The sequence below is a fragment of the Strix aluco genome, chromosome 20 (genome assembly GCF_031877795.1).
Source record: "Strix aluco isolate bStrAlu1 chromosome 20, bStrAlu1.hap1, whole genome shotgun sequence".
NCBI classification, from domain to species: domain Eukaryota; kingdom Metazoa; phylum Chordata; class Aves; order Strigiformes; family Strigidae; genus Strix; species Strix aluco.
Window position 1 is genome coordinate 11450800 of NC_133950.1, and position 23623 is coordinate 11474422.

The window sequence follows — 23623 nt, forward strand, 5'->3', positions numbered from 1 at the left end:
TCAAATCACTCTCAGACCATTTGTCCTAACACTTCCACATCCCCCAACCCCACGCGTCCTATGCATAAACTACCTACTGTATCTTGAGCTTGTCTGTACCATAATAGGATGAAGACTCGGGGAGGAGGAATGCCGTCTAAAAGAGGTTTGTAACAAGGGAAAAAGTAGCTCTAACAGAGTAGCGACATCATAGGAACAGAGAGAGGCATTGTTGCAGGCCAAGTAATCCTGTGACACGCTACTGTCAGTCATAGCTTGACACCCTGCTGGGCCAGCAAGACATCAAAGCCCACCCCATACCATCTTACATGCTCTTTATCGGCTAATCAGGCTATTCTTCCTGAAATAAAGCTCCCTTAAATCCCCTGCTCACAGGGGCATTCCCATCCTGTTGCCCATCTGCTGGTGAGGGTCAGCTGAAGCAGGAGGCAGATCAGTGGCCTGTCCCTGGTGGCTTCTCAAAGCAGGACAATGCGGTCACCAACTTTTTATTTTAAAATCCCTTCCCCTTGCAATTTCCCCCCTCCCCCCTCCCCAAGATACATACATGTGCAAGAGATGTCACCAACCCAGGAACAATTACGTGGATTAGTGCTTTAATTGCACAGCTAACGTTTGATAATGGAGTTTGCAGCAACAATTACACGGAAAGAGTCACAATTGATACTGATAAAAGAAAAATTATTTTCCTCCTTTGAATTATTTCACTGCTAAGTCAGAGGTTTGTATCCTGCTGTTGTGCTAGGGAAGACAGCAAGCCCTTAACATTGTAATCTCAAAAGGGAGGATTATTTATCCTGTGGAACCCACCCAAAGTAGCTAGGATGGGACATACTGAGCACCTCCAGCTCCATTTCAAGCAGAGAAGAGAATTCAGGGCTCTGTTCCTCCAGAAGCATCAGGGAGTCTCAAATTCCTTACACAGGGAAGGAGTACCCAGGAAAAGCCCTGTCCACACACCAAAGGGGACAGAGCTGTAACTCTAGGTTTGCTACAGACTCTTTCTGGGAGAGATCCCACAAGATTCTGCAGAAATGCTTTTGTCAGAACTACTTCAATCTACAGGCAGCTGAACACAAGTTTGTAGAAGGATCATTTCTACCAACAGATCTGCTTTTTGATTTGAGCTTGTACTTATATAACTACAGTTGATCATATAATTAATAACTAAAAAAATACACTGCAGGCCTCCCCTTTCCTTCACATACTAAGCTAATGTCTTCTTAGGGAGAAGAATAAGCAGTCCAAGCTGCAGCTGACCATTCTGAGAGGATGGACACAATTTGTCCCACGGCAAATCTGACAGCCAGGAAACTGCTGGTGGAACTGCAGGAGAAAGCCTACAAAAGACTGCCTGTCTAGTGTAGAAAAGGTGATAAAAAAAGGCCAGAGGAGGCCACAGAAGGCCTTTAAAGACAGTAATACACATAGTTTGCTCCTGATGCAGTGGTATTTGTCAAGAACAGGAAGGAAGAGGCTATCTTGTGAGATAAATCAGCACTCATACAGCCTTGCTCATAATGCGCAGGACAGTCAACTTCAAATCTGAGAAGCAAAAATATTAATTTCTCTGGTGTTCCCTTGATGCTTTTATCATTCCATGCCTTATACCGACAGCAAGTACTTATGAGCACAGCTGTATCTGAGAGCACCTTTCCCTAGACAGGGGTGAGGACAAAGAGTTGCTACTGCATGCGATCCTGCACCGGGGATCACAGCTCTCTGTTGGACTGTGTGACTGGAAGGGGGGATGTGAAAAAATCTGGCAGCTTCTACAATGGAGGTGCTTGGCCATGACAACGGGACTGCTGCTGGAGCTCTAGAAACCAAGACCTTTGCCAGAAAGAGAACCACTCCAATTTATGGGAAGTCTCACTGCCTGTACTGTTCCTCATCCTTCAACATAGCTCTTGAGTGAAGTATAAATAAAAATTAGGCTGTTTCTGCTCATGAGACTCAAAGGATGGTGAGCTGCTTGTTTTTGTTTTGCTTATTGTTTTTTGTGTTTTTAAACTGAATCCACACTCAAATGTTCAACCAAGTTGGTTTAATAAATGTAATTTTTAGGGTCTCTAAAGACATTAGAGAGAGCAATGCAATCTAAGCCAATGGCTCAACATGATTTAGCATCTCAGGAACAATCACACGTGACCTGCCCATGGCAGGGGGTTGGACTAATGATCTCCAGAGGTCCCTTCCAACCCAAACCACTCTATGATTCCTGGAGCAAGCACAACAACCTTGAAGGAGCAAAGCACACCATAGCTTGTCGTGTGGTGTTCCTCGGCTTAGGAACACCAAGTTGGCCTACCTTTTTGGTCTTGGTTTGGTTTTCTTCTTTGAGCCTGCAGCTGGAAGAGCAGTCAGGTTCTGGGGGGCATCTCTCAGGCCAAAGCTCTTGGCCACATGACCCAGGTGAAGAGATTTGATGTGGAAGATGTGCTTGAGGTTTCTGGGATAGGTGGTATAGGCACAAAGGAAAGACTGCAGTGCTGAGGGGGGAGAAAAAAAAAGTTAATTTTGTTTGCTACTGCATTTTTTTATATATATATACTTAAAGATTCAGCTGTTCCAGCTGAAAGAACATTGGTCTTGTCCTTTGGGACACCTTCTGGTCAGCAGCTGGTAGAAAAGGTTGGTATGTTAAAAATCTGTGAAGGTTGTATAGTACTAGTACAATCCTGAAAGGGGAAGGTAGGTGGTGGAGAATTGTTAGGAACTGAAACAAAGCTATATTAAGTTGCATTAGGTTTGCCTCTTGCAGGGATGCCCCTTTAGCCAGAAAGGACAATGTCTGTAGCACATCTCACATGAAGAGTCGTTGACATCAAATGGTAGCAGGTAAGGGGAGAGAGGGAATAGAGATACAGGGAGGAAGAGAGGGAAAGCAAAGCATGGAGATGGCATAGGAAGACTGCTCTGATATTACAGTCCCAGTAGCCCATGCATTTTTCACCAGTTACTAGCTAGTCCCTTATAAATATCTGAGAGCCAGATGGATTTCCTGACTCATCATCACACTGAGAACAGAGCTCACCTTCTCAGAAAGGGAAAAATAATAGAATTGTGTGCAAATTTCCCTTCACATCTTTATATTCCTGTAATGCCCTTCCCTCAGGGCTCATTGCTCTAAAGACGATCATCCACTAATATGAACACTACCACTGCTCCTCCACATACCCGGAACATTAACTACACCCAGGCTGTCCTCCCTGCTTTGGGGAATAGAGGGACTTTTAGTAAGGAAACTCCACAGCTCAGAAAATGCCTCCCTTCAATCCCTTGCTGCTACTCTGCTTGCTAAACCTCCTGTGTCCTCCCAGCCCTCACTCCAACCACCACCTACATCTTTCTCTGTCTCTCAACCCCTGACAGCAGCAAGCTCTAAACTCTAACCTCTCCTGCCCTTGCCTGTTGAGACACCGGACCAGCAAGTTTGCCCACAGCTTATGTCTAATCTCTTGGCAGCAGCCGGAGATTGGAGTTTATGAACAGTAATAAAAATGTCATTTTAGCAGATCAGCTCCTGGAAGGACCCTGGGAATCCATCAAAGCTCTGTTTACTGAGTAAAGCGAACTCCTTTTCCCAATCGATGAGAAGAAAAGATTGAGTTTTTTGCACCTTCTTCCCAATTTCACAACGCTACTTTCAGAGGCACCTGAGCATCAGAAGACCTGTGTTTTCCCAAAAAGAGAATGCTAAATTCCAAATACCCCATCTCGGTGTCTCATCTGAAGGCCATATCCTTCTGAGGGCTTATAAACCAGCTCGATCTCAAAAACCCTAACCTGTTGCTTTTTTTCATAAAGTTATTGGTCAAATTCACCCGCTATAAGCAGGTGTAACTCTTCAAAATGAACAAAACAAACTTGCTCCCGCTCTGAATTTGGTCCTGTTGGAGCTAATATAGCTGTCTTTCTCACAGCATTTGAAATGGTTGATACTAAAGATCCTGTTATTATGAAGGCTGAGCTCGCCTCTCACAGTTCTTCAGATAGGAAAGGCTGCTGGTACTAACTCCCCAGATCAGTTAGAGAATCAAAGTGGCAAAGGCTCCCCTCTTCCCAAAGTCCTGACAGACAACTGCCAGATCCAGTCCTGAGTCAGAGCCTGCAAAACCAGCGAGAGCTGCAAGACACTAACCCAAAGCAGAACTAACAGCCCTCCTGTACCAGCAGGTCGAAACCTCAGCTCCTGCAACTGTCTCACCTCTGAGGAGCTCAGAGCTGCTAATGTTCATTACAGCCCCCATGAGATTTTTAAATGAAGACCTTTGTGGGTGTGATTCTTCTTTAAATCTTTACTATCAGGTCTTTAGACCCCCTCAGTGCTGCCAGAATCACATTTCCTGGCTTTTATGTGCAATTACAGTGGCCAGATATTAAAAGCTTTTTTTTAAAAGTTGAAATTCTTTTATAATTCTGTGATCAAAGAGAGCTTTACGAAAACAACTCAAAAAGACTGGTAACAGCGCTGGTCAGGCCATAGCTCACATAAAGGGTACCTCATCTTAACGCCACAGGAGCAAACTGCCTCAGCTGTTACAGTTTTTGCCACACCAACATGAGTTGAAGGCAACTTTATACTGGCCTTGGGTGGGACTCAGACTTGCACTCATGTAAGAGAGTGGATTTAGATTGGTCCTTTGCACCTGTGCATCCCCACTTTTCTAAAGGAAATGCAAGTGTGGAAAGTCAAAGAAAAAAAAAAGAGAGCGTTACATATGATGGAGGTTAGATAGGTTGGTTTGTTGGTTTTTTTTAAACAGGGGACAAGAGAGTAATGAGATATGAAAGTGAGACAGGTGACATAACCTGTTCACCACGCTCTCAGCTGGCAGCCAGTTCCCAGTGCTGGCCCCAGAGCGCAGCCTCAGCCGCACGGCTGGATAAACTGGTGGAGGCGTTTTGCCAGCGTACAGAGCGTGTGGGAACAGGAAGGAAGAGTGCTCCAAAACCACCATGGATTCAAGCATCGTGCCACGGCAGTGGGCTCCTGTAGCTCTGCTGTCCCTCTCAACACACTTATGCTGAAGACAGAGGCAAAATGCTCAACTGTTGGCTACAAAATGGGGAAACATGGAGGAGAAAAGCAGGGTTTGCTTCCTTACCCTTTCTGTAACCCCAGTGGCACAAAGGATCAGTCTCCTGAGCTCTGTCTGTCCCCACAGCTCCAAAACAGAACACCTATCACCATGCAACCCTTTGGATGAGTCCTCCACTTCCCAAAAGGAACCCCACACTTCATGAGATTCAGCCTTCAGGTAGCAGGGCCCAGCCATACCCCTCCTCCCACCCACCTCACCGCTGATCAGTCAATCAAGTTTGAAGGGCAGCACCTTCACTGAACCATTTGATTTGAGTTTGGAAGACACAGGACCAAGAGGCAGAAGGGGTGAGTGGGCAGGGAGCCACTTGCCTTTTGAAAGCAGGCTGCAGTGAAAACACTGCTTATTAACATTGACTAGGTCAGAAAATGGGGAAAAAGAGAAAAAGAGAGAGAAACAAATGCATCTCTGGCACAGTTTCCAATTGATTGTCTGCCATGAAAGCAAAAGCCAGCTGCCATGTTAATTATTCATGATGCCTGGCGCAGAGGGGAGGAAAAGGGGGCTTATGGAAGCCACTCAGCAGTGGAAAATTTGCATATGTAGATAGCAGAGTAGGAAAAAGAGGTGAAGTGCTCCTGTACAAGATAAATGGGATGCACAACATTTCAGCATTTCCTGATATATTTTGTGCACTTCTTGTCCGTGGCTAAAAAAGTTATTAGAGCTGAGATCAGCAACAAGTGTGCGCGGGGGGGTGCGTGTGTGTGCACAGTGACATGTGCTGCACAGAGAGAAACCACAGAGGTTTTCTAAGTGTGACCAGAGCCATTCAGTTGTTCCCCCTGTCACAATCATTTCAGGTTAGAAGTTTGCATGGGGTATAAGAAATCCCAGGGGAGCAACAAGAAGCTCATCCATGCAGAATCAAGGATTTGATCATATTAGTCACATGCTTTGAGGTTGTGGAGTTAAAAGTGCAGCTATAAAAAGTAATTACACCAGTCAAGTAGCACAACACACCTGAAAATGGGTGCAAGCAAGCTGCTTGTGTAGCAAGCCTCTAACACTTTCACTGTAGGAGAAAGGTATTTTGAAACCCTGAGGAAAGAAATAAGCACTGCAACTGGGGGCAGGGGGAGTGAGAATCAGCACAGAGACATGCAGTGGCACAGGGCAGAGCAAAGAGCAGAATAGGAGCATTTCAAATACCTCATCCACCACTATGGCCATGCACCGTTAAAAGTATGCAGAATAATTTGGGGTAAGCAGGTAGTTACAGTACGAGCTCTAGTCGTTCTGCTATGTCATTGCCTGACAAGTTAGTACAGCATTCAGAAGAAAACAGCACCTTCGAACCCTTGAACAATCACTTCTCATTATTCCAAACAATTTTAGTGCTGAACTTAACTTCTAGTTGAGAACAGCCTTCCCTTATCCAGTTCTATGATGGCATTGTACAGCTCACAGGCCCATTTCCCCACTGGTTTTGGATCCCTCAGTAGGTGATTTATGTAGTTTAGCACATATGGTACACTTGTACGCACACGCATTCAGCAGGTATATATAATGGCAAACAGAAATCATGTAGACCATTAAAATTCATCTCATCAGGACCCCTCTCATCCAAACCTAACTGGAAGTGCTGCAGAACTGACATCAACAGGACTTCTGTGCAAGCTTAGACAGCAGGATTTGACTCAGATCAAAGTGACAAATGAGGTGAAAAAGAAAACAATGGGGAAGGGAGACATGTGGGAAGAGGAGGCTCAAAAAAAGGGGAAAGGCTCTAGTCCTATATACTGTGAGCAAGAGTCATTTAGTCTCTTGCATAGAGAGTTTGTATTTTGTGGACTTGTCTCAATATTTAACAACGAAATTCCAAGTAATTGTCAAGGACCTTTGGGGCCTGACTACCCGCATTCCCTTTACAACAGCTACTCAGTTTTCAGGTGCACCCAGATCAGCCTTACTGGGCAACAGAGCAGGACACAGAAGAGGGGTTCCTACATTGCACCACCATTTTGGATCCTCTCAGGAGACTACTCAGTGTTTGTTTTCCTACTATATCCCTGGCAAGTTTTTAATCTTTCCCTAAAATCCACCTTCCTCTGGATTTTCCAAACTGAGAAGCAGAAGGGAAGTTTCTGGTACCACTCAATCACAACCGCTGCGCATCCTGCTCGGCAAAGATGGGAGATCAAATCCCAGATTTACCCCTAGCTACAATTATTATTAAATCCATCCCACTTTTTCCTCTTTCTGCCTTTCTGAGTAGTTGCCTTCTCTCACATTTTTCTCCCATACCACACAACAACCCCAGCCTAAGATCCCTGCCTGTTAAGAGTTGTTCCCAAGGCATCCTGTCTTACAGGCTTCAAATTCATCCCGGGTGTAAACTGAAAGCATCTAACGGGTACTGCACCAGGATGTGGTTAAGCAGGTCACCCATGACCTTCCAGCATAACACACATAATCTATTCACTCATGTGACTGGGTCAGAGCCCTCGGATGTGAATCCTATTGAAAGCCAAGATTAAACCTCATTTGCACGTAATATGGGAATGCAAGAAATTAACATTTAATATCATCACAAAGCCTTCTGGGCCCATCTCAACCCCCTACAGAGCCCAATGGCCCCAAAATGTTTCTTCCAGGCCTTTTCCCTGAAGGCCTCCCGCAGAATAAAACCTTGGCAGCTTATATGAACCCTTCTGGAATAAACTGAAAAGAAATGCACTGACCTTTCTTTGCCCACCGGACAGTCCCCTCGCTGGAGTGAATGTAATTTTCAAATTTTGTCTGCAAGACCGTGGCCCGCTCCCGGACTTCCTGAGGGTCCGTGCCACAGGATTTCTACAAGGGTGGTGGGAGGATTAGAGGAAAGAGAGAATTTGAGTCAGGAATAATGAAGCAGTTTACAATAGATTTAATAACAGTAAAATCACACAGTAACCACCCAGGGGCCAACAAAGGTAATCCTCTCAATATTACTAGAGAAAAAAAATACAGATAAAGACGTTAAAGTCAAAGCAGCCAGTGAGCACTGTGTGGTGAGGAGAGCAAATCAATTTTAATTCTGTGTTTTCTAACATCTATCACGTATCTTTTTCCCTTGCCTTGTTTTTTTTTTTTTTTTCCAGATTCCACAGGCCAGATACCACTGCTTGTTTCCATTGGAGTTATTTGGAATAACTCCCCTCAGACTCCGTGCTAACAGTTTTAGACTGATGTTGCAAGTTCCCCTGTGCAATTTCCCAAAACACCTGGCCTGTTCTTGGCACTCATGGGGCAGGAGATCTATGTTCACCCCCAAGCTCCAGAGAACAGACAAAATTTAGTACCTGTGAACAAAGCCAGCCAAATGAACTTCTTGTTTTCGATGCCTACATGAAGTTTGCTCACTGTCAACAAGTTACTTAACTGTAACTGCCGTCACGTGGTTCCTCTACAATAAGACAAGCCTCTTGCACCAAAGGGATGACAGAAGAAACTTAGACCAAAAGGGCAATTTTGCATGTGCTCATGTTTCCCCAGGATCAGACTGTAGGATGCAGTTCAGGAAAACAATCATTCCTGGGACCAAGCTGTTACTGGGAGGAGAAAAGAGGCTGTATCTCCCTCTAAAGTAGCCGAGCAGAAGAAAACAAGAGAATTTTTGATAGAAAGTTGACAGCAAAGTGCAAAGCCAAGCAGCCATGGAAGTGAACCTCTCCAAAGAAAGGGCCACAGTTCTCTAAAGCTACTCAGACAGGAACCAGCATCCAAGTCTAAGAGTGCCAGATCCAAGGCAGTAACTTGATACTGGTCAACCCCCTCATCTGACCAGGGCTGACTGAAAACAAACATCCAGCTCCCAGGATTCTGTGCTAGGCCTGTGCCAAGGCAACAATCCTGTTGTTCCTCCCCGGTAGATTTGCATGCTAATTCTGCAAAACCCTCCTTCCCTCTCAGCTGTGAGCATCGTGTCAGCACTGCTGCCAGTCCAGGGGAACCATATCACACTGACACCGCGAACCTCAGTGATCGTGGAAGCCAGGCGATGCTGCTGGCACCCTAAACAAAATGTTTTGCTGACCCAGATCTGCCACTCTATAGCCTAACAGCAAATCTGCCCAGAGACAGACCCTGAATGTAGTTTAAACTCCCTGCACAGTGCCCTCTTCTGAACTCAGGATCCCACAGCTTCCAGCCACTGGGTTATTCTTCAACAAAGCAAACACACGTGGGGACCAGAGCTCCTGCTCACTCCCTACCTGGACTAACTGTCCATCTGCATCTCCAAAGACAAGGCGGGTATTTTAAGCCTCCATGATGAGTCTCCCAGATTTCCCTTCTCTGCTACCTGTCTCCCAGTCCACTCGAGAAAGCCTCACAACACACATCGTTTCACAGATCCTTTTAGTTTGATTTAACGTCCGCCTATTAATCAGTTGAGACAGTCTCCAGTCGAGGGGCCTCTGTAAAGGCTTAATAAACTACAAGTGGTGCTGCCTCCCCGAAGTGGACACTCGTTGCTGTGACTAACAAGTTTCCATTGACGTGAAACATAAAACTTTCTCCCCCCGCCTGCTCCTCCTAGCCCCCATCACTTTTCTTTTGTTAAGCCTCCTGGCAGCACAAAGTGTCACCTTCCCAGCGTTTTTTAATATGAATGTGAAATTAGTGAGGCTTGCCCTTTCCCCTGGCGGACAGAATCCTCTGTTATTAAAAAGTAAAGCACTTTAATAATGAAAACTTTTTCTCTTTTTCCTGTGTTTTAACTGTTTAAAATTAATGAGAAGGGCATAACGGTTGTCAAAGCGATATTGAAAGCCGGGTAGCCAGGACCGAATAAGCACGAAAATCCCTCCAGAGTGTTAAATAAACAGTGCTTCAGCCCCCTCTGAATCCCTCTGTTGGTTATTGTATACATTCTGTAACAGCACTCAGAATAGATCTGAGCACCGGGGAGGCAGAAAGGTTTCAGAATTCCAATAAAGGCCTCAAATTAAAGACAGCCTGGTGCGAATTCCAGGAGAAAATTAAAGAGACCTCAAGCTTAAGTGACAGGTGACTTGCTTCTGTGTCACAACTGTCAGGGGATTTAGTGATAATATGGCAATATATTACAAAGGACTTTTCTTATTCCCCCCTTTAGGTTTCAAAATGAGGCATCTCTTCTTCCTGGTGCTGGGGGGAAAAAAAAAAAAGGTAAGACAAAAATGAGGGATAAGAAACTAGGTGCATAATTTCCAAAGTGTGAGGTCAGTCCAAGAGAAATAAATGAAAAAAAGCAAATGGCAGGAAACATAATGTACTCAGAAAACAGCTTCTCCCCTCCTCCCATCTCCACCTTGTCTTTTATCCCCTTCAGCCCCTTGAGACAGATCTCATTTTAAAATTGCCCCCTAATGGGCATGAAAAAAAATCCGTGTTTGATTCCTGCCTTTCAGGGAGGTTTATCTAAAAAAAAAAAAAAATAAATAAAAAATATACAATAATAATAAAAAAATAAATCTAAATTTAAAACTGACTTAGAGCCAAACCGTGAAAATAAAACCTGCACACCATGTGAGTGTCTGGACAGATCAAATAAAACAGTGCTATTGGAAGTGCACTGGAAAGCATCCTGTATGCTTTACTCACACAAGCAAGCTTTAATCCTGCTCGTATCTTGGTTTGAATGAACAGGACAATTAATTTGAGACCTTACACATTTTTCCAAGACCCAAAAGATAAAAGCCTACCCCAGAGGTTTGCTTTATCTACTCTCCATCTAGATGAATTTGTTACATCTGTTAAGTAAGAAGCATTATTGCCATTATGGAGAAATAGTGGGATAGGAGAACTTTCTCTACCACGTGTTTGCTTAGGATAAGAGCCTATTCTGGCAGATCCCTAACCACTAGCGTAATGACTGTGATCAATAACAATATCCATGAGCCTAAAGATGAAACTGGCCTGGATGCAGTGTTATTTAACTGATTCAAGTCATCAGGGGGACTCCGCCAAACGCCAGCCACACCAGGAAGAAGCATACTTATTTCTTTCAGAAGAAGGGAACTTCTGATTATAAAGACTGCAGCTTTCAGGTTTGAGAGGCTGGGATAAGTACTGAAAGCTTCTGATTTCATTAAGAGAATACGTTAATGGGAGAAGGAATTGAAATACAGTAAAACTAGACTGAGGTAGAAAAGTTCTTTCGTAGAAACAGTAAAAAAAAAAAAAAAACGATGGGATGAAAAGCGCCAAAAAGCCAGGCTGTAACATCTCCTGCTTCCATTATACTTCAAAACAAAATGAAGGATTTTGTTTTAATAACAACTTTTTACTAACCTCCACACACCTTCTCTAGAACTCACCAAGTTCCCCTGCCCCCCTCCATAAAAGTTGAAAGATCAAATTTATTCTCTTTGTAGGCAGGTGAACATTCACACACCCAGACATAGCCACATATATATTTTATATACCTAAATATAAAATATACATTTTACAGGCACTTCAGCTTGCTCCCTGGCTGTACACAGAAGCCCAAAAAATACATGTTCCAACGTGGTACTTATAATGGACTTCAGTTGAGGCAACGAGAACCGAAGAGCATTATAATGAGGTTCCTGTGTGCACGACCATAATATATACATGACTCAATGCATGGAGAGCTGATAAGCAAAGCTAACACTCTCTCGAATGGCAACATCACAAACGGATCAGGTTCAGCTCCTCCTAACAAGTCCTCAATCACTCTCTGGCCTATGCAATGTCCCATTGCATTCCCAGCTTACTGTACAGCAAACTTAACAGAAATTAACCCTGTTGAAAACTTGGAAACATGCCCCTGCAGCTTCTGAGAAAGCACTGCAGACCACTTACAGAGCCTCTGATGGCAATAAAATACAAAGCTAACAAACAGCATGAATCCTTGATTGCATTTAATATATATATTTCAAGTAACTCCTGAAGAAGCCTATTTGATATTGACAGAAATACTATAATTTCATCCCCATTAAATGACACAGAATTTTTTCCATAAAGAGAAACTTATTTCTCAGTCCCAATCCTTTCAGATTCTGAGTCATAAAAAAAATAGGTTATTCTGTATTTATAAGTTCCTGCAGCAGATTCAGACCATCCTACAGCCAGAGCGGGTATATCTCAGCTCCAGTGAAGTCAGCAGCAAAACCCCATTTGCTTTGATGGCAGAAGGAAGAGAGGAATTCAATCCCACCTTTGGCTGCAAGTGAAAGGACCCAGCTCCTTCTGTACACGTACTCCTGTACAGCACCTGGCATGGCAGAGCATGCCCGGGCAGTGCTGCTGAGCAAAAACCAGAGTAAGAGCTACTTGCAAATATCGTTTGGTTTTGTATTTTTTTTGAAGGAAAGGGAGAAAGATAAACCAAGAGTATTTAGAATATTCTGTGCTTATACCTGTAAAGTATTTTACAATTTGAAAGCATGGTAGAAATACCAATTTGATCAGTCCTGGTAGCAAACAGACTTGTTAGCTTTTTATTGCTGTTCCAAAGGCACCGAGATCTTTAGGAGAGAATGTTCCAAATGGATCAATGATTTCGAACCCGCGCAAGTACTGGGCTCTGACATTCAACAACATTGAGCAGGCATTTTCTCCTGTCACTTTTCAAAAGTCAGATCATAATTTCCTAAAAAAACATGTTCTTTTTTGCTCACTTTCTATCCAATAACATTTGTCCTCAAGCCCAGTACAAATACTATTCTGTCCCACATCAGCAACAAATTTAAAGTGTGATTTCTGCATAAATGTAATTGTTGAAAAAGTCTCCAAAGGAAACCCAAAGTTACCTGCCTATAAGCACATTTGGGAGAAAAGGGAAGTATTTATACACACAACAATTATTTGAAATAATTTCTGCACTGACAAAGCACGACTAAACTTTTACATATTTGTTGAACAAGTTAAGAAGCCATATCCTACGCATGTTCCAGACATTTAAAATATAGGCATTACAGGCTGATTTCAGTGAAAAACTGTGCAGTCGTGGGAAAGAGCTTTAAATAGAGCTGTATCTCAGATGAGCCACAGATCTGGCTTTCTGTGAAATATAGGGCACATAGGAAAACTGAACATCTTTCAAAAGCATGTTTACCAAGAACACCACAGTTCGTAACAGTCATCTGCAGGAAACAAGAAGGCTCATACATGGTATAACAGAAACAACGAGCAGGCAAAACAGCAACAAGAGAAAAAAAAGAGCATGCTGCATCATGCTTGACACATTCTTGACTTCCATTCAAAATGAGGGTTCTTGGAGGATTTAATTTGCCAGAATGCAGAAATGCCTGAGACATCAATTGCAAATGACTGAATTCTGTGAATTAGCAACTTGAAGGCAGACCCAAAGCTTGCCGAAGTCAATGAAAAGATGCCTGTCAACACAGTGAGCTTTGTTTTAGGCTCCAAGTAAATACAGATAATAAAAAAACCCTATGTAACACATCACCAAATACATCTGCCTTATTTCTTCAGAGAAGTAGTGTCATTTGTGATCTCCAACAGCATTTTAGTGCAGAAAAGCCAAGAACAGAAACACTGTGGGGGAAAAAAGCCCGAAGCTTTTGCAGCCAGAAACATTCACTGTCTGTAACAAAAATATTTGCTGAAGAGTTAGAAGCAACTGCTTTTTGGGGACAACAGCTTAAAGATTGAGCAATTGTGATATAAGGCAATTCTAGAATTATTTGCACTGCTTGACATTGCAGATATATCAACCCTCATATTGTAAACATAGAAGCTAAGGGAGGAATACTTGTGATGTTTAACAGGTAAATGAAAACTGGAGCAATTCCAAATCAGCATAACAACTCACCTTGCTTCTTGGTCTGTGCAACTTGAAGCGATCATCTTTCATCAGGCTGGATAATACCTTCTCCATCTTTATCTCTGAAACACTGAGGCAACAAAGACAAAAAAATTACCATTTCTCCTACTTTTCAAATATAGTGTCTAATGAGCCACAGGCTGATAAAAGATGGCTAAAAGATTGAGATTTACATGTTCAACTTAAGAATTTTTCCCTGAAATACATAAGGTCTCACCCCAGACACTCCCTCAGCAACCCTTAAAAGTGTAACTACTGTAAAATCTTCACCCCAGCTAAACTGGTGCTTTCACTGAAACAGAGACACAATTTTACCCCCAATCTTGTCTCTGTTACAAGTCATCAACACACACTCCAATTCTAACAGAGCATCAAAATAACTGCGGGTGGACTTTCAGTTCACTGAAAGTCTCCTTGGGTCTCAACCAGAGTAACTGATTAAAGAAAAAATTTAGGCTTTTAATTATATGTCTGTTGTTTTCATAATTTTTCTTTCCCTGCGTTGAGAAGCACCAAGACAACTGGGAACCATTTGCTTATGTTTTCCACTAAAAGAAACTCAAACCAGAGTTGAAGCAGCTCATAACACTAATGTTTCTTATAGATTTGCTTTATAACTATAAACAATAAGATCTGTAACCTCCACCTTGAACCCAGAGGGTGTCAAACATTTTACTGTACATCAGATGCCACAGGCAGGGAGCAGGTGTCTGCACTTGGTTGCTTGTGCAAGTGTGAGAAAGAGACTGACTGAGACACACACGCAGGCTGGAAAGACGTGCTCTGCTTACTCTGCTACTTCTCCTACGTCTTGTCTCCCTCAGTTTACCTTCCAGAATCTCTGGAATTAGACATTGCTCAACCCTCATTCAAAGGGACAAAGTGCTTTGATGTTTACAGACATTTGTTTCCACCCATGTTAGCAACCATGCTCTCAAAACCAAAGAGCTAAAACTAAAGCTGTGTAAAGACACAGCTCCTTCTCATAGTGACTCAAGCTCAGAGGGTAACAACAGGATCCCAAGGAACATTTCCTATCAAGGCAACTCTCCTGCAGCTTCCTTCCCTCTGGTCACATCATCGCTCTTTCCCACAAAATCTTACATCATTCTAACTTCTTGCTATGTCACTTGGGTCAAAGCTCAGAGACACACTTCCCGATGGACACACACACTCTCCAATTCATTTACAGCCTCAAGAGCCACCTCTAACATCAAATACATGGCTTGATTTCCTTCCCCATTCTGAGAACTCACCTTCCCTCTCAGCTGAAGTGTAAAGCCAAAGCCCAGCCCATTAGGGACCCCATAGCATTTTTTTTTTTTTAAATACAGGAGACTCAGTCAGCTGTCCTAGTCAGGCTTCACATCGGGCATTTATTTTCATTCTGTCGACTCACATTCCTCCTGTAGATTCAACCAGATGATTTATTCTCCAGTCCTGATAGCAAGACACTGCTGGGTCCTGTTATGGCCCAGATACTGGAAACGCTTACAAACCTGCTTCATTTTAAAGTGAGTGGTCCTACTTAGAGGTGCATTTACAGGAGACTAGAAATTCTTCATCCTCTTTAACACTGTCTTGTGGGGCACACGCACACCAGGTGACAGTACAGGAACAGCTGTGCAGCTCCAGGCCATTAATATTACAGCTGCATCCAAACTGGGTCCCATTTCCAAGGGAATTACTCAGATGATAAAAGCTACAGTTTGTGGGCCCAAATTTTCAGCAATGGGCAAAGGTCATCTCTAGAAAAGAGATTCTTTTCCTTTTTATACCAAAATAAATCATAAATACTACATGGAAGCCAAGGAGATCATTTGGGGTTACATCAGTCTAAGGAAGAGAGAAATCTTGGGGGTCCAACAGTTCTCAGCGTCCTGAATCTCAGATGGTCAGAAAGATGTATGCGGTTTCTGAGAGGAAGCATTGCTGATATTCTTCAATTTGTAAAGTACAGAAAGAAATCATAACAACAAGGTTATCCCCTTGCTTTTCCCTCAAAGATCTCTAAAAACCTGGCTAGGAGGAACGGAGGAATCTTTGCCATACCGTGATCCTCACCCGTTCCCCAGTCCTTCCCAGTTAAAGCAACAAATAACTTTACTTTTGTAATCTGCCTCTTCAACCTCAGCCAGCTCACCACCACAACATAAGGACAGGAAAAGAGATGGTCCAGAGGAATAGCCATCCAGCCTGGAAGGTACAGGCCAGTGTGGCCAGAAGATATCCTATATGGGAGACAAGCCCCATTGCTGTGCAGCTGGGACTCATGATGTAGCAGATTCCTCCGCAGAGGATGCAGAGAAAGGCGGGGGAGTGATGGAGGAAAGGGAAATGGAGCATAAAAAGACAACTGAGGGTTTCTCTGTTTGGTTTTGAAAAGTATAACAGTAAATTAAAACATAAATGGCAACCACTTAAGCAAGAGAAAAGTATACCTCCCCATCCCCCCCAAAGGTTCCTTTGACACCGCTATGAATGAAAACGTCAAACCTTTGACATTGATTTGTCTGAGATGTCACCCCCTCTCCGATCCTCCTCTCGCCTGGCGCGCTGCCAGCTCGCAGCCTAACAGATATGCGAACTTGGTTCACAGCAGGGAGCATCATGTGAGGGGAGCAGGGGAGGGGGGCAAGCACAACCGTAGAGAAGGGAGAGAAATGACTCGTGCCTTCACGGTGATGCGTTTTCCTTTATAAATTAGTTAGGCCGCCGTTAGGAGATAAAGAAATTATCTGATAGCTGTCGAGGCAGGCGCTGCTAGATTGCAGTTGAAGGAACTAAAAGAGATGTAAGGGAAAAAAAAAAGTGAACCTCACTGACTTTCTTCTGCTTCTTGCCTCCTCCCTTTGAAGGAAAATCTGTTAGTTACGTTTAGAGCCGAGACAGAACATTTCGGAGTCTAACCTTTAAAAAAACAAAAAAAAGAAAAAAGAAAAGAGGAAATGTACAGAAAACATGAGTGTGCACGTGCATGCACATACACATGTACAGTCAGGTACAGGAGCCACAACTTCAAGCCACACAAAGACCGAAAAGAAAGTTGCAGAGAGGCATGCAGCTTTCCTGAGCCCCAACGGGAATTACTGATCTCAGCAGAGCCAAAGTGAGATCGTTTTGGCAAAGGCTAACGTTGCTTTTCCACAGTGGAAGCCAAGGAGAGGCTTCAGGTACCGGTGAAAATTAATTGCGAGCGATTTCCAATTTCAAAGGCAGTCATCCCTAATTCCGAAGTGGATTTTCATCCAGGAACAAAGCCACGTCTGCTCTCATTACTTCCGACTCTCAACATTTCTGGACTTACTCCCATGCATGCTGGGGTGGGTGGAGGGGCTTAAGAAAAAACTCTAGGTCAGATCCTCATCTACTGTAAATCAGCACGGCACTGCTCATTTACACCAGCTGAAGGCTGCGGGGACCCATCTCATGCTTTGTCTTCTTAGAAATACATATTTTATGAAGTATTTACATTTCAATAAACCCAGCAGGAATTTCATTTAAAAAAGAAAAAACAAATTAAAAAAAATTCACAACACACATCCATCCTCAACAAAACCCAAGAGATTTAAAAATTAAGCAAAGAATAAAAAAATGCAAACTCCAGTAACTTGTGCAGTCCAAGTCAAAAGCTACAAAGACTTAGGGTAAAGAAACAAAAATTATCAGTGCTTAAGAGGATCAGTGACAGTCCAACACATGCTGTCTTTCGCCCTCGCACTGAATTAAATTGTCAGGATTATCACCATAATGCTCTGTTTATGAAGGGTAACGGCAATTTGTGCTGATGGCACTTGCTGCCTTTAGCTTCGAGCTGCCTTCCTGCATCTTCTCTGTAATTCATCAGCTCTTTTCTATCCCGTTGCCCCTTCTCACACCATGAGCTACTATGTAGGAAGAGCGGAGGACACATGACTGCCAACAGGCCGAATCGACCACCCGTGCCAATTAGACACTCATTTTCTTCCGTCTGAAGATGGGGGTCAAGGAAGGCAAATTATACTCCTTTTTTTTGGCAAGTCCCTCACCCGCAAGGCAGCACATTTTATGAAGAACATAAAACAAACATACAAGAAAAGACAATCCCCAGAGTTCTTTGGCTCTACTGATTTGAGAAGTGGATGAAAAAAAAAAAAAAATTCACATAAACCTCCCTCTGCTCATTCAGCACAGTCTTCTACAGATTCCCGAAGAACATGGCTAGCTCAACAACAGGTCTCCTTAGCAGATATAATTAGCAGTGTGAGTGACACTGCTCCTTAAACTTGTTAAAAAAACCCCAAATTGGATAAAAGCATTAACATTTAAAACAAAAAAAAGGAGGGAAATTTCCCTCTCCTTCCTCCAACACTTCCAAAATATTGTAAAATAGAAAAATAGAACTTTCCACTCGGAGTTAAAAATTCACAATTATGTGGGATTTCACCTTTAAATGTCAGTGCTGTTTGTTACATGAAAAAAACCCCTGTCAGCTTAGCCCTCCATGTCTTGCTGGTGTCTGCTTAATAGATAGTTACCTGGGATGATGGATAGCTCTTTGTTAGACCACTAAATGGCTCACAGCCTAGAATAAGCCTGTATTTACTGCCAACATTTGTTTGTTTCAAGGATGCAAAACCAAATTTGACTCCAAGCAGCTCCACCCGACATAAACACAAGAAATAAGAGAGAACTAATTTGTGCATGAGTTTACAGGGCTCCATCAACACTAGTAGAACACTAAAGGGACTCTACTTTGCTGATGTTCTGAAACGCTGAGAGACAGCAGTGCAGGGAGCAAGGGGAGTCACATATATCCAGCCGACTGCTGAGGAGGCTTGAGACCTGATAGTACTCCTGACTAGTAATGCTGAGCAGCAAGTTGTGGTTTTTCTTCACAAAAGGACCACTGCACAACCAGAGCTGGACTAAAATCCCATCACGTGTTGGCCATCAGGTAGCTGACTGCACACTGGGCTGGTCCTTACCCAGCCTGGCTTGCTCTCCTTACTGCCCACTCCCAAGTCTGAGCTAGAGCCAGTGTAAGAGAAGCTTTCTCAGCTAGCCGGGAAGCACACCCCACTTCTGGTCTGCAGAGTCTACCCCCCTTATTGCCTTCCAGGACCATACTGGGTACTCGCCACTTGCAAAAGCCTCTACTATTCCTGTCACAAGCCACTTACACAACACATCTTGGCCAATTACCTGCCAGATATGACCCACAGCTCCCTAGCTATTTCTCCACCGGATCTCTCCTGAAGAGAAAGCACAATCTCTGACAATATGGTGCTATGCAGGCAGATGGCCAGTTAGCATTTGACAGGCTCATTTGACTTGTGATCTCCACATAGCCACGATTTGAACCCAGGGCCAGAGAGATAACAATGGAGTGCAAAGGATCTCCGACTATCGTCTCCTCTCTGCCCCTCACCCTCACACTCACTCACACACAATCTGTCAGGCTGATGATTTTCACACACTTTCCTCTTCTCCTTTTGCTAGTCTGGGGCCGGTCCTGGATCACAAGAATTAATAAATTCTTATTAAAACCTGCACGAGACACAGTCCCGCTGAAAGTGCCATGGAAGGTTAATTAGCAAGGATGAGCTGAAACTTTTGTTCGCGTTTCTGACTCACTTAATCTTGTGAGAAGCCAGCAAGCTGACATATTCTGCCTCCGAAGGCGCCAGGACAAGCAGGCTGTTCCCGTGACAGCCAATGCGAGCCGTCCTCCCGATCCGGTGGATGTATTCCGCAGGTGAAGCCGGAGCGTTATACTTCAAAAGGGAACATGAGAAGGGAAAGGAGGAATTAACAGAACACAGCATGTTAATTATAAACGAGACACTCAGCCCGCTCATCTGAAACAAAAGGGATCTTAGCAAAACCCACATGCTATACCTCCCTCGGAATTGGCCTGTTTATACAGAGCCCATTGGGCTCATCCCTGTAACCATCACTCAGCCCCTCAGCCACAGCAGTTTTTTGACATGTGAATGTGACACATTGGCCAACTTTCAGATAATAGGACAGTTTCCCCATCTCAGTGTCTCTCTTTGCCTTTTACATTTTATTTCTATACAGGCACGTCAGGAACCTGTTTGCTTTCCTTAAAAAAAAAAAAAAAAAAAACCCAGACCAAAAAAAGCCCCAGGACTGCCCATACAGTGCAGGAAGCTGCCTGCTCTGCATTTGGGAGAAAAGACATAAATTAAAATGGATTAAGATTTGGAGTTGGGCTAAATTGCTTTGTTTTGATTAAAGCAAATCATAGCTGGTTACTGGATAGAAGAAATCTAAGAGAGATGAGGGATTAAGTGCCTTCAGCAGCATATGATACAGGTAGCAACCGTCCTCCCATGCACAACTATCAGGCACTATGAAAATGTTGCTTAAAGCCCCCCCTGACATAGTGGGGGCCTCTCATTTACTTCACTGGGAATCAAAACTGCCCAGCCATTTGCAAGATCTGATAAAGGGTGACATATTTCCCTCCCTTTAACCTCCCCCTATTCTTCTCTCCCCGCCGCCCCCCAGCCCCCTTCCTGGAAAAATGAACATGCACAGAGATACTGCTCAGAAATGAGCCCTCAGCAGTTTAACTGGAAAAAACCCAACAACCAAAGCCCACTCTAGTGTTTATACCTGTGCCCTCTGGCAAAGTTTCTACTGGCTAGAGGTGTGAGTAAGATGCTGTGAGCAATCTAATTGCTCCCTGCAGGTCCTTGCTCTTGGACACAGCTCTCAGGACAGCTGAGATTTCGCCTTCTGGACACACAGAAGTCTCCCAGGGCTTTAGGTAATTTGCACTGCGTTCTAACACTGGCAACTATATCTTTGGTTAAATTATATTACTATACAGATCTGGGAATTAAAGACTTCACTTCCTCAGCCTTCTCCAACTAGCTAGCTGCTACAAAATCTTTCTTTTTTAAAAACACAAAATTAAAATCAAATTTGTTACCTGAAGGGATGAGGTAGAAATTAAAAAGCTTTGTGGAGGCTCTGTGCCCTGTTCTTTTTACCCAGGTGTCACTTGACACACAAGAATCTCTGGATCAGTTTTTCCTCAATTCAACTAACCTTTTTTTAATTATAAATCTTTTATAAAAATGAAATCTGCTTCATGCTCTCAGCTTCCTCTTTGAAATGACAGGTTGCTATTTTTAAGGTTCAATCCATCTCCCTTAGTTTCTATTTTTTTTTTTTTTTCCAAAGACAATATTTCTGTCAACAGCAATGCAGCAGTGTTGGATTTTTGTTGTTGTTGTTTGTTTTTTGTTTTTTTTTTTTTCCAGGGAAAATCTGAGCTATGCAGTTCTACTGAAAGCTGAATGTGTACAGCTACTCAGCCCCAGCCCCAACGCAGCAAAGCCTCGCTTGAAACATTCAGGTCATTGCACAGACACTATTGGGCTACTCAATGTTTAACATTAGGATCACACTTAAAACTCCTTATGGAACTGCCTCCCCAGCAAGCTCAGAAAAATAGAAACACAGAACTGCAAGAGAAATGGCCAGTACTTCACAAGATTTGGCTTCCTGTGGAGGGAAACAGAGGGTGTTTCCTCCCAGCGAGTGGAATATTATTACACAGCTGGTAACACTGGAGTTATTGAGGAGGAAAAGAGACTGTCAAAACCAAAGATACGATAGCAATACTGTATCCTAGCAAAACCCTGAGTCCCAGTCCTGCAGTCAGGAACACGTGGATCTCCCACACCTGTGGGCATCGGCACAAAGACCAGCAAACTGCAGAAAGAGGGTCTGGACTGGAAAGGGATTTCATCTGAGCAAGACCACACTTAATACATACGCACACACCTACGCACACAGCAAACCTACCTGTACGATCCATGTAACCTGAGGCAGGTCTAGGCCACGTGCTGCAACATCCTTTAAAATGAATAAGGAAATTACTTTAGTAAAAATACTTTGAAAATATCGGCAAAGTAAGAACTCTTCTGGGATGGCAATTATGCCAGTAAACAACTGGCGACACAAGTAGGAATTTTATGTGCCTAGTTTGGGGAGAGATGGACTGAAGGTCAGAAATAATATTGAAGGTTTAGAATGCAAGGAATATTGTTAACAGATTAATACAATAAAAAATAATCCACTACTATGGCCCAAAGCCTGGAGGATATAAAACTACCTATTTCAGGATAGTGGTGTTGAATTACAGCAGTCTGCTAAAGTCCCTTTACATCATACCTGAGAGAATCAACTGTCTTAATGGCAGTGATACCTTTGGTTCTTCAGTTTGTTTCATTGATGAAAACAGATCTGCTTGTAGGCACCTACTACCCAAACCAGAATTAAACCTCTGGAAGGCAACACTGTATCTGAGCACACCTTTCTCCACAGCAAGCCTAAGAACTAAAACCAGGCTGCTTATGATGAAAAGGAAAATGGCCACAAAGCAAATGGTCAAGGATTCTAGGCCTTGAGTGGAATGTCCAAAGATGCACTGATCTCCATCTACAAATAATTAGTCGTTTCCCAGGTGATGGTCTGAAGTCAAGGAGCAATGACTTGCAGGTCACCTGGCCCTACAATAAAAGGCCAACAAACAAGTTAACAGAATCTGCAGGAAGCTGGAGGACAGCTCGAGGAGAGGGGAAATCCCTTAGATTTTCACCAGTCTGGCTTTGATTTGGAGAAACAAAACTCAGTCCTGAAGAAGAGTCTGAGGCTGCTGTCAGGAGTGTTATTTGATGTGCCAGCTGGTGAGAAAACCCCTCAACTTGGAGAAAGACTTGAATGAGACCCTTTAGTTATCCACAGCCAGTATAGCTCAAAAAACATACTCTTTCAAAGAGAAAAGAGAGTTTAAATACTATTCGAAATGGAGAGAGAGTGCAAACAGGTTTCAATCTCCCTTCTTGATTTTCTGTTCATTAGTAATGTCCTCACATACTCCTTGGATTTTACATTCACCACGCGCAATAGCAGAGCAGGTGTGCAGATTTAACTCTGTTAGGAAATGTTTTGGAACACATGTATCTTTTAGCTAGTTGCAAAATAGAATATATTAAGAACGTAAGCAGGAGCTTAATGTACTAAAAATGTGTCAGCCACCCACTGAAGTGTTTTCATGCAACTCCCACACACGTTAAAAGACTAGGAAGCTGATGTTTTGGCAGCAAAGGCCTTCCCATAAGCACTAGCCAGGTTGCTTTGTGGCTCCAACTGCAGTAAAAGAGGAGACACTTTCCACAGCGCCCACTCTGAAATAATATACACTTTCGCTCCAGCACGCTCATTAAGAAACGACTTGTTCCCAGAGTCAGAATGAACAGATGTACAAAAAGCCATTTAAAGGAGGTTGGAGGAAATAAATCAAGTCGGGGAACGTGTACAGCAGTTACCAGGATAACAAGATTATAAACTCTACAGCACGATCAGACAGGAGTGCTGACGTCTGATTCCGATCTGGCTGGCTCTGTTCTGTACTTCCATGCTGACAAGTCTTTGGTCTTTTCCTATACTGTGCTCTTTCTCACACCCAGTAGTCTAGGAGAGGCTGTGTTTGCTGAGAGGGCTCTGACCTTGGGACAGAGTCAGTTTACCCAAAATAAACAGCAGCCGAGTCGTCCCCGTGGTCAGGAGCAGGCACCTCCAACACGGGGAGGAGGAGGAGACAGCAGGGGCAGGAGCCATCCCTCTCATCCATCAGGATTCTTCCTCTCCTCTTCTAAGATACCTTTTCTCAACACCTCTGTTTGGGAAACTACTGTCACTGACAGTATTGTTC

At 43.4% G+C, this 23623-nt stretch overlaps 1 protein-coding gene across 1 annotated transcript in view; it reads right to left on the minus strand.

The window, feature by feature from the left end:
* DDX31 (DEAD-box helicase 31) overlaps window positions 1-23623 on the minus strand; it is a 50716-nt gene that overhangs the window by 8527 nt on the left and 18566 nt on the right. Inside the window, 5 exon segments of the mRNA XM_074846396.1 lie at window positions 2312-2492; window positions 7793-7904; window positions 13876-13957; window positions 19504-19643; window positions 21712-21762. Coding sequence (XP_074702497.1) covers window positions 2312-2492; window positions 7793-7904; window positions 13876-13957; window positions 19504-19643; window positions 21712-21762 — 566 coding nt within the window.